Source organism: Sturnus vulgaris, chromosome 2 (genome assembly GCF_052056855.1).
Source record: "Sturnus vulgaris isolate bStuVul1 chromosome 2, bStuVul1.hap1, whole genome shotgun sequence".
Classification (NCBI taxonomy): domain Eukaryota; kingdom Metazoa; phylum Chordata; class Aves; order Passeriformes; family Sturnidae; genus Sturnus; species Sturnus vulgaris.
The window spans coordinates 105,191,560-105,204,858 of record NC_142244.1 but is presented as its reverse complement, the minus strand read 5'-3'; the positions used below and the strand labels follow the sequence as shown (position 1 = coordinate 105,204,858).

At 41.1% G+C, this 13,299-nt stretch overlaps 1 protein-coding gene across 3 annotated transcripts in view; it reads right to left on the bottom strand.

The window, feature by feature from the left end:
* Positions 1-328: 328 nt before the first annotated feature.
* Positions 329-13,299, bottom strand: part of MBTPS2 (membrane bound transcription factor peptidase, site 2) — a 40,035-nt gene continuing 27,064 nt past the window's right edge. Inside the window, exons 10-11 of one of the 3 annotated variants that reach the window (XM_014879735.2) lie at positions 7,458-7,533; positions 329-6,160 (exon numbers count right to left, since the gene is read on the bottom strand). In XM_014879735.2, the coding sequence (XP_014735221.1) occupies positions 5,938-6,160; positions 7,458-7,533 (299 nt within the window). In that variant the 3' untranslated portion in view covers positions 329-5,937. Of the gene's footprint in view, positions 6,195-7,426; positions 7,534-13,299 lie in introns of those variants that run through there. The other 2 variants (XM_088160272.1, XM_014879739.2) reach the window with 2 other exon arrangements.

The following is a 13,299-nucleotide window of genomic DNA, read 5'->3' as shown; positions in this document are numbered from 1 at the left end:
CATGTAAGTTCACTTTTGAAGAGCTGACATTCTAAGTTCTTCACACAGGACTGGCCAGAGCAGTGGTTTTGCCTACCTTGATGATGACATCCATAGTCAAATATTTCTACTGTTACTGTGATAAGCTGATAAATAAGGGAAAGTAAAGTGATAGTTATTTTTAGGAGGTGGTCAGATACCCAAAAGGATGGTGTATCTTGTTGGTACCCAGAGAGAGAATATGAATGACATACGAAGAGAATAGGAATATATGACAGAATACAGCAATTGCCACTAATAAGGAATTACTTCACTCTACCTTATTTTTAAAAACAGACTTAAGCACATCAACAATCAGACAATGAATTTATTTGCAGGATACATTTATTATACATAGAAAACAATACTTATTGTTTGGTTAATTAAATAGAGAATAAAAGGAAAACAAAACCACAATACATTATTCAGTGTTCCATATATTTGCTAGCTGACATTTTCAAAATGAAGCTTTCTTTTTTTTTTCCGTTTTTTTAAAAAAACCCATGATCATGAACAATGCATAGTGGGAACAAAGGGTCTAGAAATCTAACATTCCACAGCTGTGATTCAGTGTGAAAAATAAGGCCATGTAGAGGAAAAATACCCCACAGTGAATTTCTAAACAATACATATTCCATTGACAGGCTTCAGATAAGATCAACTCAGTATATGAAATCTAAAAACAATGTCATGTAAGGAAAAGATGAATTAAAAATATTATCGAACAACTTGGAAATAGATTTTCGTAGTGATGGCTTGGAAATAGCCTCCAAACTTTCAACCCGGTATCAATGAAGATCAATTGTACTATGATGCTGCAAAAACCATCCCAGGATGAACACCTAGAGGTGAGAAATATCCAAGTCCATTTTACAAAACAAGCTGCAACTACTCACACTACTTATTCAGCACATATTTATTGAAGGAATGACAAAGTGTTAAGAAATAAGTTTGACCACCAGTCACTGAAAGATTCAGTGAAGAGCTGCAAAACATATCTTCCTGCTCTGAAATGTTAATTACCAGTTCTTTTCAGGTTTCATGACAATGTAAACAGAATGAAAGGAATTGCAGTGTCATATCCTGCTCTTTGTTCCTGTCCTTTCACACCAGGTCAGCAGTGTGAAAGTTTCATAAAGCTGCCATAAACTGAAGTCCTTCACTGCCCTTAAACGCTGCCATCGACTCTTCACATGGTGGAGTGGATGAGCCCAAGGACCAGCAGTCACAGAGCTGCTGTTTTCTGGCAGTCCCCAGTGCAATGTTCCCAAATGCTGCATTGATGCAGGGTGTGTACCCCAGGTAACTCAGCCACATTAAATAACTAATCAACAGAAAGCATTACATGAAATTCAGAATAAAGACGGTATAAAATATTTGCCAATATTGGATCTTACCTGTGTTAAGATTCAAGATTCCTTACTCAGAAGATTACAAGAACAAAGCTGAGGCAAGACTGGTTGTGGAAACTGGTATGAATGCAGGTGTACAAAATGCTTATTTTACAAATAGCTATTTATATCTAGCATTTAACTCACGTATTTTTAAAACAATTAAATACAGATTAGGCTATATAAACCCTAACAAGCCTTCTTCATCTGTCATTAGTGATATTCAGATCTGTATGAAAGCTCTGAATTTGTAAGAAATACATAATTTATTTTAAAAATATTCCTACAGGTCACCCTTTGACATAATGTAAAATGTATGAGAAGCTATGGGAACGCTGGGATTGCTGATGTGCTAAGCTGAACAAAACATATCCTTATTAAAAGAAAGCTGAAACACCCTGCCATGGAGAGTTCTGTCCTGAAACTTTATTTCTTCAGTATGCTCTACACAGTCTTGTTCATCCCAGTTCTTCAGAACAGCACAAACAGCAGCAGTAGGAGAGTGATGCATTCCAAGGCTGACCTTTTTTAGTTGCCCTGAAAAAGCTGTGTTTATCATGCTTGTAGCTGAGGCTTCACAGAAAGTAAGAAATATTCTTTGAACATCATTGAAACAAAACTCATGCAGGTGTGGTTACATCATATCCCCATCACTTGTCTTCTGTTAATAAAGAAGTTAAGAGTTGCTTATGGGAAGAAAACAAGTTTCTATTTTCAAATCCAGAGAAAACCACAGAGAGAATTCACAGAGAGAAGGAAAAAGAAAAACAAAAGCCTACATTGCAGAATCTGGAGGACTGCTGTAAGATATCCCTGAAAAAGCATTAATCCATCCTATGGCTATGTATGTATCTGTTATAGAAATGTATGTATACACACATATCCACAAATGTAGAATTATCACTGAAAGAAACTATCAACATGGTTGTTTCATTCTAAATAAAAAGGATGAGCTAACAAATTTTCCACTGTGGCTCATAATTTGGGATGAATAATCTGCAAGATTGTCTATACTTTTTCTAGTGAAGCCTCTTTCATTTAATTGGTTCAGAAGCAAGCTGTTTTTAATTTCCTAAGTTAGTAAAGAGCATGTAACATCCCCCCTGCTAAGGAGTTTTCCATTTTCATGTTATATCATGCATTATCAGAACATGCTATGTAAATATTTGGTGATATAAAAAACAATTTCATAAAAAACAAAGTAGAACAATGATTATAATTATGGAATTATTCTGGAAATTTTCAAACAAAAGCTAAGTATAACATTTCTGAATATTAGACATTACTTTTTCCATCTGATACAGATTTAAAATGTATAGTATATACATAAATAGTAGCAGCCATCCAATCTTCAAGAGTGCTGTATTTTATAGTCCAGTCAATATGCCCTATAATTATATTGATGGATTCTGTATTAAAGATCTTGAGGGGCTAATTAGAATAAGATGTAGAAGGATTTAATTTAAAGACTTCCTATTTTTACAAAAACAAAACACACATCAGAAATACTCCAGTAAAAATCCAACACACAAAAATCACTCTGTACTTTTGTGTTTTCCCTTGCTAAATAAATTACCAAAACCCCAGGAAAAATCCTCCCAGTAAGTGCATGTATGGCACATGCTTATCAAAATGTAATCCATATGTTAGGATTATAGAGAATGAAATGGATCCACTGAACAACTTCTTTAGAGAGTGGTCCAACCTAATATTACTTTCTAATGACACTAATCTAAGATGTGCTGGGTCATAGAGTTTGCTTAAAGTCTTGATTTAAAGAACCTGTACATACCTAAATCAATCCTTAGTCAGTTGAATTTTACATGTGGAGGAATGGACTCATGAATTATTTTTAAGCACTTCTAGTACTCTCTCTTCCATACATAATATCTAGGGTCTTTTACAGTGCACTAGTGTGTCTGTGTTGCTAAAGCCATGTCCAATGTCTTCTCCACCTCTTCTTGCTTATGAGGTCAGACACAGACTGCAGTTCTACTTTGTGAGCTGTGGCTTTCAATGACTGTGTAAAGTAAACTGGCTATAGCTTCATTTGATAAAACTTCATGTTTGGTAGCATACTAAATAACCAGGATCAGCCTGCCAGCCTCATTACAGCAGATGAAATTTGTGTATGTCAATTCAGAAGCTTTGGGTTTCCCCAAATCTGTTGCCTACATCTCCATGAGAGGCACTATGCTAAAGGATTGTTTCAAGCCATTGTCGTCAACATGAATAAATATATATCAAACTTGACATGTTTTGAAATTAATATCCTGTCTTACTAAACTTCCAAGTGGAAATTAAGTTTTTGCACTACAGATTGGATGAGACAGAGGAAAGTGTCATAGAGCCACTGAAAGGAAGAGTTCAGATCAATAAACAGCCACTGAGGTGAGAGAAACAGTCTGGAACAGAGTCTCAGAGCCAGGCCTTGTGCAAGGACCAGGCTGCTCCTGGCCTCCTGTCCACAGAGGGATGGCACAGTGACCCATCAGAACTGCTACTCTGAAACCTCTGTATGTTTCCAAGAGTGATGACAAGTTACACTTACAGGGTATAGTTGGTTTTTTCCTTCTTGCACTTTGTGTTACTTTTAATGGTCCCCAAAGGGGCCAGCTCACACTGGATTGGAGGATTTACTCTCTCCTACCAGGACCCGTCCCAGTTTGCCTGGGTTGAAATGACTGAAAAGGAGAGGCACAGGCCAGGCACCTCACAGAGGTAAACTTCAAGGGCTCACCCAGCCTGTGGCAGCACTGGAAAGGGATGTAAACTAGCCCATGACAAATAAACAGACACAGTCTCTCATTACTGCTTGCATCATGGTAAGAAAGAAGTGCATCTTAAGTGTGAAAGCCACTGTGCAAAAGTACACATCAGTGGGCAAATGCAAACGCCACAGAGTTATGAAACTGTGCAGCAACACAAGGAATTGGGCTCCTCTCCACTTTGAAATTACCCAGGCTTTCACCTCAAGTGCCAAAAAAAGAATCTATTTTACCTGGTCATGGATGTTTCAGTACTCCCTGCAAGCCAGGATCTGTGAGCTTAGCTTCCACTTCGTTTTGTAAAAGAACTCTGAGCTTCAGCAGCTCCTATGGGGAGCACTGTATGAGGCAGAAGTTGCAGGGTATTTTTCAGCAATTTCCTATTTCAAATATTGAGGCTCCCAAACCAGAACATTTTTGTTTAAATATCAGCCTATATTGAGGCAAGACTCTGACTGAACCTGATTTATATAAACTAGGCAATATATCACAGGAGGAAAAGGCATTCAATACATAATTCTACTGGGTACAAAACATTACAGACCTAAAGAACTTCAAAGCATGTCAGACATACTTCAGTCAGTAAAACACTGACTGCTCTTCCACTGTTCATTTAAGAACAAGAATATGGTCTGTACTCATCTCAGGAAGCAAAGCCAAATATTTAAAAAGTTCAAGTCACAATCATATTCTTCCTCTAAATCATTTATATCTAAGACGAGCTAAATATCTTTGTTAGCTATCTTTGAACAGAATGAATTCTAGCCAAATAAAATTACCCTTTGAAATACAGAAAACCATCAGTGAGTTACTGTACATATTACATGCATAGCATCAGAAGATAGACACCATAAAAACAATAGGTTTCACTTTCAACTGTGAACAGGTAGAATACAGTATTATTTTCTGAGTAAAACACCACAAACATTACATATCACTTAGGAAAACTGTGCACAGCATACTTCGGCACTCACAAACCAAATTTCAGTTATCCTGTAGCTATTGGTGACAAATATTGCCTTTAAAAAAACTTCAGTTGCGTATGACTATACAACTAAAGTGTAAGCAACACAAACATGTGGGCTTTGCTATCCTCCCACATGCTTCATTTTTAGCAGACATTGGCACTTCTCATCCACATCCTGAGGACAACATTCCTCCAGTCATTTTGGCCAGGTGAAAAGGAAAGCCACTCACCCAAATGGCTGCTCTCTCCCCATTAACACATGGCAGGCATTTTACCTAGCTTTTCCCCATTTTGAGACTAGACTTTCAGGCTTCTTAGAATCCAGTCTGGTAGAATACCAAAGTAAAAAAACCAAAACAAGTCAATGAAGACTATGCTGATTGAGAAATGATCAGAGCCCATACAGACAATTATTTAAATTACAAAGAAAAACTGGGTTTTTTCCTCCCACTTTAAAAATGTTTGAGGCAAAATAATTCCCTTATTTTGAGATCTGAATTAATGAAGTCTGATTTTTTTCCTATGAAATCTTAAAATGCAATTTCTCCAAAAGTAATACCTAAAGAGTGCTTAAAGAGTAAATAAAAAGGCTTCTACTTTTTCCTATTAGATTTCCCATGACCACAGGCATGGTGTTGTAAAATTTTAAATTAAAACAGCAACCACTAGTTGATTGCTCTTTCAGCGTCATTTTAAGGGAATTATTCCAATCTCAGTACTGGACAAATTTTAAAAGGTAATGGATTCATTATTTCTGTGTACTTTGAGAACTGATGGAAGAATATCCAATGCTCTATCGAGCTGTCACCATCCAAAGTCCCAGTGCAACATTGGCAGCCAAAAGTGCACTACCAGCAAGCAAAATCAAAAAGCCAACAAGCTCTCTGTTTTGTTTTTCTACAATTAGGGAGCTCAGTGTGGCTTCCAGGAAGGAATTTAATATCCACTGACCATCCAAAGCGAAGCAGGGTACAGCATTGATAACTGCCAGTGCTCCTGATAGTGAGATGAGGTACCTGGTTGAATGTAGTTAAGGTTCATTAAGAGTATCTGAGAAAATGTAAAAAAAAAAAAGTAAAAAAAAAAAAAAAAAAAAAAGATACATGTATTGTATTTCTAGTATGCAGAGAAAGACATACAAGGGTTATTTTTCTAGCTGCCATTCCACTTCAAAGAAATTATATAAGTAAAATTAATTTTAGCCCACAACATACCCACTCAAGAGAATTGCCTTTACAGATTTTTATTTTTTAAGAGCTAAGTCTGGATACTTAAACCTGGACTCTTCACAACTTGAGTGAAAGCACGAGACATCAAAACCACTATCTCTTTGCTTGCTTTGTGTGGTTTTGGAGGAAAGTTACAGCTCTGGCACCATGCCTGAAATAAAAAGGTATTCTAGACCCAAGTATGAAATCATGATTAGGAATATTTTCCAAAACACTAAATGACTAGAATATAATCAGAAATCTGACTTATCTCTCCACTTACCTGTAAGCCAGAAAAACTGAGTGGATTTCTGTACATGTGTGTGCATGTGAGAATGAGGCACAGGCAGGTAATTTTTACTGCTGGTTAAAGGCTTGCTAACTGCAGTACCTGCCTCCTAAATGACCAGCATCCTAAATGGCCAGGCAAGAAGACACGAGTCAGAAAGCAGCTGAGGCAGCATGAACCTTGATGTGCTCCCAGAAAATGGGAGCTTATGTGATACCTTTACTCTGGCTCTACGGACTTGTTACTAAACTGAACTACATAGTTTAGTTATTCTATGGCCACGCATAAACATCTCCATTTCTAAGGTTAAGTGTTCCCAGATTAGCCACATTCCAGTCTATTAATCTATGTGTATACATATATATATATATAATCTTGTTCATTAATAACCAAAGAGTTAACTGAATTATCATGTTTTTTGAATAGCTGTTTTCTTTTGATGAAAAAAACCTACCCAACCATATCCTGTTATTTAGTTCAGTATAATGACACAAAATAATAAAAGTCTGACATTGCAAAGCTAGCAAGAACATTTCATTTTTCCTGACTTAAATTCAGGCTTACTTTGGCTTTTATGTCACATCTGTTAAGGCTCATCCTCAAGAGTTAAAAAAGCACAAGAAAGTGAGAGATTTCATTTTCAGCTTGGCACATGGACAACAATCAATGCAGAGATGGGATAAAGATGTCAAATCTCTACAGAAATATTTCAGGGCATCCTGTCTAAAATGACATCCAACTGAAATTTTGCTAGGTCACTAAATTCTGAACAGTTCCTTTCTTACCTTAAAAGAACGAACACACTTCAAAGGATACTTGCAAAATGTCTCTATCATCACAGGCAGATCGATACTTAGAAAGTTTTGTCGTGGCACAAAACTGCTGAGACTTACTGAAATGAAAATATACAAAGCATGAAAAGTCGTCCAGGGTTATAACATTATGAATTTTAGATTATAATTTTGCAGAAAAGTCACATGTGAAATGACCTTCTTCCAGGACAAATAATCAATCTCAATAAGGGTTTGATTGGCTTTTTGTTTTTACAAGAGTGCAGCTATTATATTTTCCTTAAACGTGGCCACTATCACAGTAAAGTCACTATGCAAAGCACAATTACCATTTCAGCAAAACTAAATCTAAAATATATATTTCAAGAGGCATCTCTAAGAGAGATTATAATTACCAGACTTTTTCAACATATGCAGTCCACAAGTATACTGTGTGTGCACACCTGTATTTTCTCTGAAGGCCAGAAAAATTTTCTCTTGCAGTACCTGCAGAAGATTCCCCCTAACCTGAGGCTGAGCTCATGGTGTACAGGAGTGGGGGAAATGGGGAGCAGAAATCTGGAGTCCCTCTGAGAAAGCAAAGACCATGAGAGGATGCACAACCACATCACACAGTACCAGTTAGCCAGTACGTAAGTAGCTTCTCTTCTGTGTTCAGATGGTAAGTGACTTCAAGATATAACTTGGTGCAACTCAAAAACCTGGGAGGTGGGACTCAGCATCCTTAAAAGTGACTGGAAAATTGCAGTGTCAAGGACCACATGATCCTGAATACTTTATTACTGTGCACACTGTTCTTTGAAGGTGTACATTAACCTTCAGTGGACTGCATGTCAAATGTTTCTGAGAGACTCTTCAAGGCAAGTGAAGTAGTTTGAGACCTGCCAGAAGGTACTTTGTTAGTACAGGAATGTTCCATCCGGGTAGCCAGCATTCTGGGCTGCCAGCACCAGGGACCATTTGAGAACCATTCTGTGACAGCTGCAAGAAAGATGCCTTTCCTACTAAAAGGAAAGTACAGTAGGGTCTTATCCCCAGAAGAAAGAGGTTAGGGTAAATTAATGCAGAATTAGAAAACCATCTTGAAAATAAATTTGCATAGTACAACCAATACTCTGTCTTTAAAGAACAACTTTAGATGCGAGTTCCCAGCCACAACAGCCTAAATTTTCCCTACCTATGTGGAGAATAGTTACAGCCATAAGAAATACATACCTCCACAGAGATATTTGAAGGCAAGAGTTCAAATCCCACTCAATACAAACATCCCTTGGGAAAGGAAGTTTAGTTTAACCCACTCTTTGAGAAATTTTAACCATAGGCTAAGAGACCATTGGGAACATAACATACCAAAAGTGCTGCTAAGTATATCTTACTTAAGAGTGAGATCAGATTTCTTCAGGTTCAATAAAGAATTGAAGGACACAGCAACAAAGGTGAATGAAAGTAGTTCTAAAGGCACATAAGGCAGAGAACTGGTCCATTCAGTCATATGAAGACATTTTCTTCTGTTAATAGATGTCCTTCTGATAAGTCCAGCCAGCAAACACACCGCGGGTCGGAAAAACATGGACAGCAAGGAGAATCCAAAAAAATAATGAGTTTGGTGTGGCAACAAGCAGAGAACTTTTCAGTATCAAAACTGCCAGCGTGCGTGAAAGTCATGTTTTTGCTTAAAGCTTAAGACTGACCTTTGATTTAGGGGAACTGAGAGAAAATAAATCTGTTGGACAACTGAGTGGAAAACACAACAGATAGACATCTTGGATACCATCCAGCTCAGAAAGTCAGAAGTATCCTAGTCAATCACAGAATCATAGAATGATCTGGGTAGAAACATCATCTTGTTCCAACCTCCCTGGTACAGGCAGGAACATCAACTAGGCCAGGTTGCTCAAAACCCCATCCATAATTGCCTTGAACACTACCAGCGATGGGGCACAGACCATTTCTATAGGCAACGTGTTTCAGTGCCTCACCATGTTTAGTGAAGAACTACTTCGTTGTATACAATCTCTTTCTAGAAGAAAGCCTGTAGGAAAAGCCACTGAATATCAGAGATACAATGGGGAAGTTCTCTGAAATATTCTGTGTGTTTGTCCAGTAGTTTTTAGTACCAAGGCATTATGGTAAACAAATAGTTGAACCACAAAAGCCCTAAAGATAAAATATTTTTCCCTTATACCCATTATACACACAGAATTACTCAACTAAATGCAATATTTTATTAATATACTGTTTTAGACTTATTTTTAAAATTACATTGGTTAACCAAGCAGACACCACAGCCTCCTGCAGCTTGATACAGGGGCTTGCCCCAGTGCAGGTGCAGGACTTTGTACTTGGTCTTATTGAACCTCATGAGGGTTCTTTTCAAGCTTGTTCAGCTTGTTGTTGGCTTCCCATCCTTCAGATGTGCCAACCACACCACTCAGCTTAGCACTGTCTGCAAACCTGTAGAAGGTGTACTTGATCCTGCAGTGGGCAGGCTGTGTCCCAGCCCTTGGGTGAAGCTGCCCTATGGGATGTGCTTCTCTGCCTGAGAGGGCAGCTTCCCAGGAGCACCCTGAGCTCCAAGCTCACACAGCCCCACACTGACTGCCTGCCCATTCCAGGGCCATGAGCTGCTCCAGCAGCTCTCCATGAGCATCCTGAGTGCCATCCCCACACAGTCCTGCCCTAGCTGCATGGGGCCATGAGGTCACAGAGCCCCATGGCACTGCACTGGCCATAAGAACCAACTGCTCAGCCCTCATTCCTGACTGCAGCACCAGCAGTGTTGTGGAAGGGACCATGGCCCTTGTCCACCATCTTTTCCCCTCCTTCCTCATCCTTCTGATGGTCCTACATCCCGGGACTGCCAACTATGCTCCACACACATCAGAGGAAGCAGGTAAGCTGCTAGTAGAAGTCCAGCCTTTCATGGGTTAGTGGAATCTTCTCACCAATATGTTTTTTCCTCCAGTGCTTTAGTGAGGGTTTCCTCTGTGTGTGCACTCTCCTGTCCCAAGGGTCCATCTCTCCTCCAGAGGTGTTGCATATTGTGTTTGAAGAGGGTTGAGTTGCCAGCTCAGAGATCCCCAGGTCCTCCTCTGCAGTTCTAGCAATCCACTGACATCTGGCTCCCACGTTGTTACCTGACCCTCATCCAGTGCTTCCGTAACAAAAGCAGAAGATCCCAACATGCAATGGAAACATTTCTCTGTGCTTGTTTCTAGTTGACTCCCTAGCAGATTCTCTGGCAGCTTGGCAGAAAGATGGTTTGGAACCCTTGGGCGAGCCTGGAGCATGTAAGTTCTCCATATCCTTTCCTTTGAAAGAATAATTATCACTAATGTGTCAATAGCTTATTAATGAGCAATTTTCTTTAAGATGTTGAGGCCAATGGCTTGTGGAAATCTCCATTCATCAAGCATACACAGAATCCCACAGGTAAGTTAGCTGGAGGAAGGTATACTTACCTTTTAAACTTCCTTCCATGTGAAATGCAAGTTGCTTATTCCAAGGCCAATGCCAGCCACTGGCATGGCCAGGTAATTGTTGTCCTTTGGTCAGCATAGGACACCTGTGAGCAGCAGGCTCTTTCCCCAGTGCCTACTCTTGCATGTCACATCAGCGACCAAGCTGAAGCTTGTTAGGTTCAAGACATCTGGATCCCATTGCAGAGACGATTAAAAACAGGACTCTCGCACAAACATAGCTCCCCCTGCAGCTTCATCCCAGAGCTTGCCCTGACTACCTAGACTGCCAAAGTACAAAAATAGCCCCAAGCAGGATCCCTCTCATGAGCTGAGGTCCACTTTAGTGTTCTGACTTGCATGCTGGGCAGGGAAGCTAGAGGGAATCTCCCCATCCTCCTGCATCCTCCACGCCTGAGCCACACTGAGGCTCTATTTGTCTCTACTTTTTGGCAGTGCTGTCTAAGTCTGGAGAAAAACAGAATAAAAAAGCTGGTGAATCTCCTCAAACAGATCCAAAGCACCCAGGTACTGAGCAGTCCTGCTGGGGTCCCTTATGGGGAGACACATCCTGAAACCTGGGAGTGGCTGCAAAGGGTGCCCATGCTGGAGAAATGGCAGACAGGGAGAGCAAGGCTCAAATGTCTCCTGTGAGGGCCTGACTCCATCCCCTTGGGGTGTGGGAGCTGGCCCAGAGACACAGAGTTGCAGGTGGAACTTCCTGGTGAGTTTTTGTCAAAGGAGTGACTGGCCAAGCAGCAGTGCTCCTCACTGTGCTCTCCTCCTGATCATTTGAGTTCTGTTCCGAGGGACAACCTGTCTCCAAAGGGGTGGGAGTATGCCTCCAGGACCAGCACTGAGGGGGAAACAGAGAACATTCTGGTGATATCAAACATGCTGCAGGTTTACCAGTGGTAAACTGGCAGACGACAGGCTAACATTTTGAATTGCTCTGCAGAAATGGCTGGAGAAACGACCAAACAAGATCCTAAAGCCCAGGAGCACATTGAAAGTTTCCTCTGTAATGGAAAAGGCTGTATGATAGCCATATTGGTAGTCCTGGTTGTCCTGCCAGCTGGGGCAGTGTTTTGTTCTCTCGCAATCTGCTGGTGGTGTGAGAGAAAATGGTGAGTCATTGATCCGCCGCACAGCTCCTGCTTCCTTCAAAGGCAGCTCACAGCCACAAAGCATTTTTAGTCAGGCTGCTGTGCACCAGCAAGTTAGTGGTTGGTTGAAAAACTGTGCTGAGATTTCTGCAGCTGTCAGCAGCTTTAACTAGCCTCTTATCTTCTGGGTCTTCTCTTGGGGAGCCTACTTGGACTGGAGCCCGTGTTTGCTCAAACTGAGTCTCCCTGGACAAGAGTAGCTTGCATGAGTAACAGGCAGAGGCAAAACAAAGTCAGGATGAAAAAGAGTGTTGGGTGGTATTGCTCCAGAAAGCAAGAGATGCATTGGCACCTGCTGCTGACCAGGGAACCTAGAGTCCCCCCTGCTTGGTGGTGCCTCTGCCAAGGCAGGCCAGCAGCTCCACTCAGAGCAGTGAGCCCTGCCAGCTCTGGGCCCTGCTGGGGAGGAGAGTCCCTGTGTCTCACCTGCAGCTTAGCCACCTCCTCTCTCCACAGGCGTCTCTCTGGAGACCAGCAGGAACGCACTGGCCTGATCACATGCACAGACAGCCAGCCCAGTTCACCTGAACCTGCCCTGCCACTGCAGTAGCCCTAAGAGACTCACCCATGTGATCCCCGAGCTGTCCTTCTTCCATGCCCCTCTTCAGCTGCCCTTCAGCAGCTGTGGGAACTGCCCAGCCCCAGCCACAAACCTGCTGGCCCAGCCCTCCGGACAAAGCTGAAGATGGGCCTGCCAGGGTAGGGGATGAGCTGACAGAAACACAACCAAAAGCTTCAGGGATTGGCTTTTTGTCTGAATAAAAGGGATAGTCTTCACATAAGTATTTGCATAGTATCAGAATATCCAGAGTTGGAAGGGACTCACAAGGATCATCAAGTCTAACTCCTGGCCCTGCACAGGACATCCCAAAGAGTCACACCATGTGCTGAGAGCATTGTCCAAATGCTGCCTGAACTCTGTCAAGCTTGGTGTCATGACCGCTTCTCTGGAAAGCTGTTCCAGTGCCCAACCACCCTCTGGGTGAAGAACCTTTTCCTGATATCTGATCTAAACCTCCCCAACACACTTCAGGCCATTTCCTGGGGTCCTGTCACTGGTCACCAGAGAGAAGAGATCAATGCCTGCCTCTCCACTTCCCTTTGTGAGCGTGTAGACCATGTTGAGGTTTCGTCCAGGTTGAGGAAGCCAAGTGACCTCAGCTCTTCACACGGTTTCCTGCCTAGACCCTTCATCATCTTTGTAGGCTTCCTCTGGACTCTCTCTAATGGCTTTATATCTTTC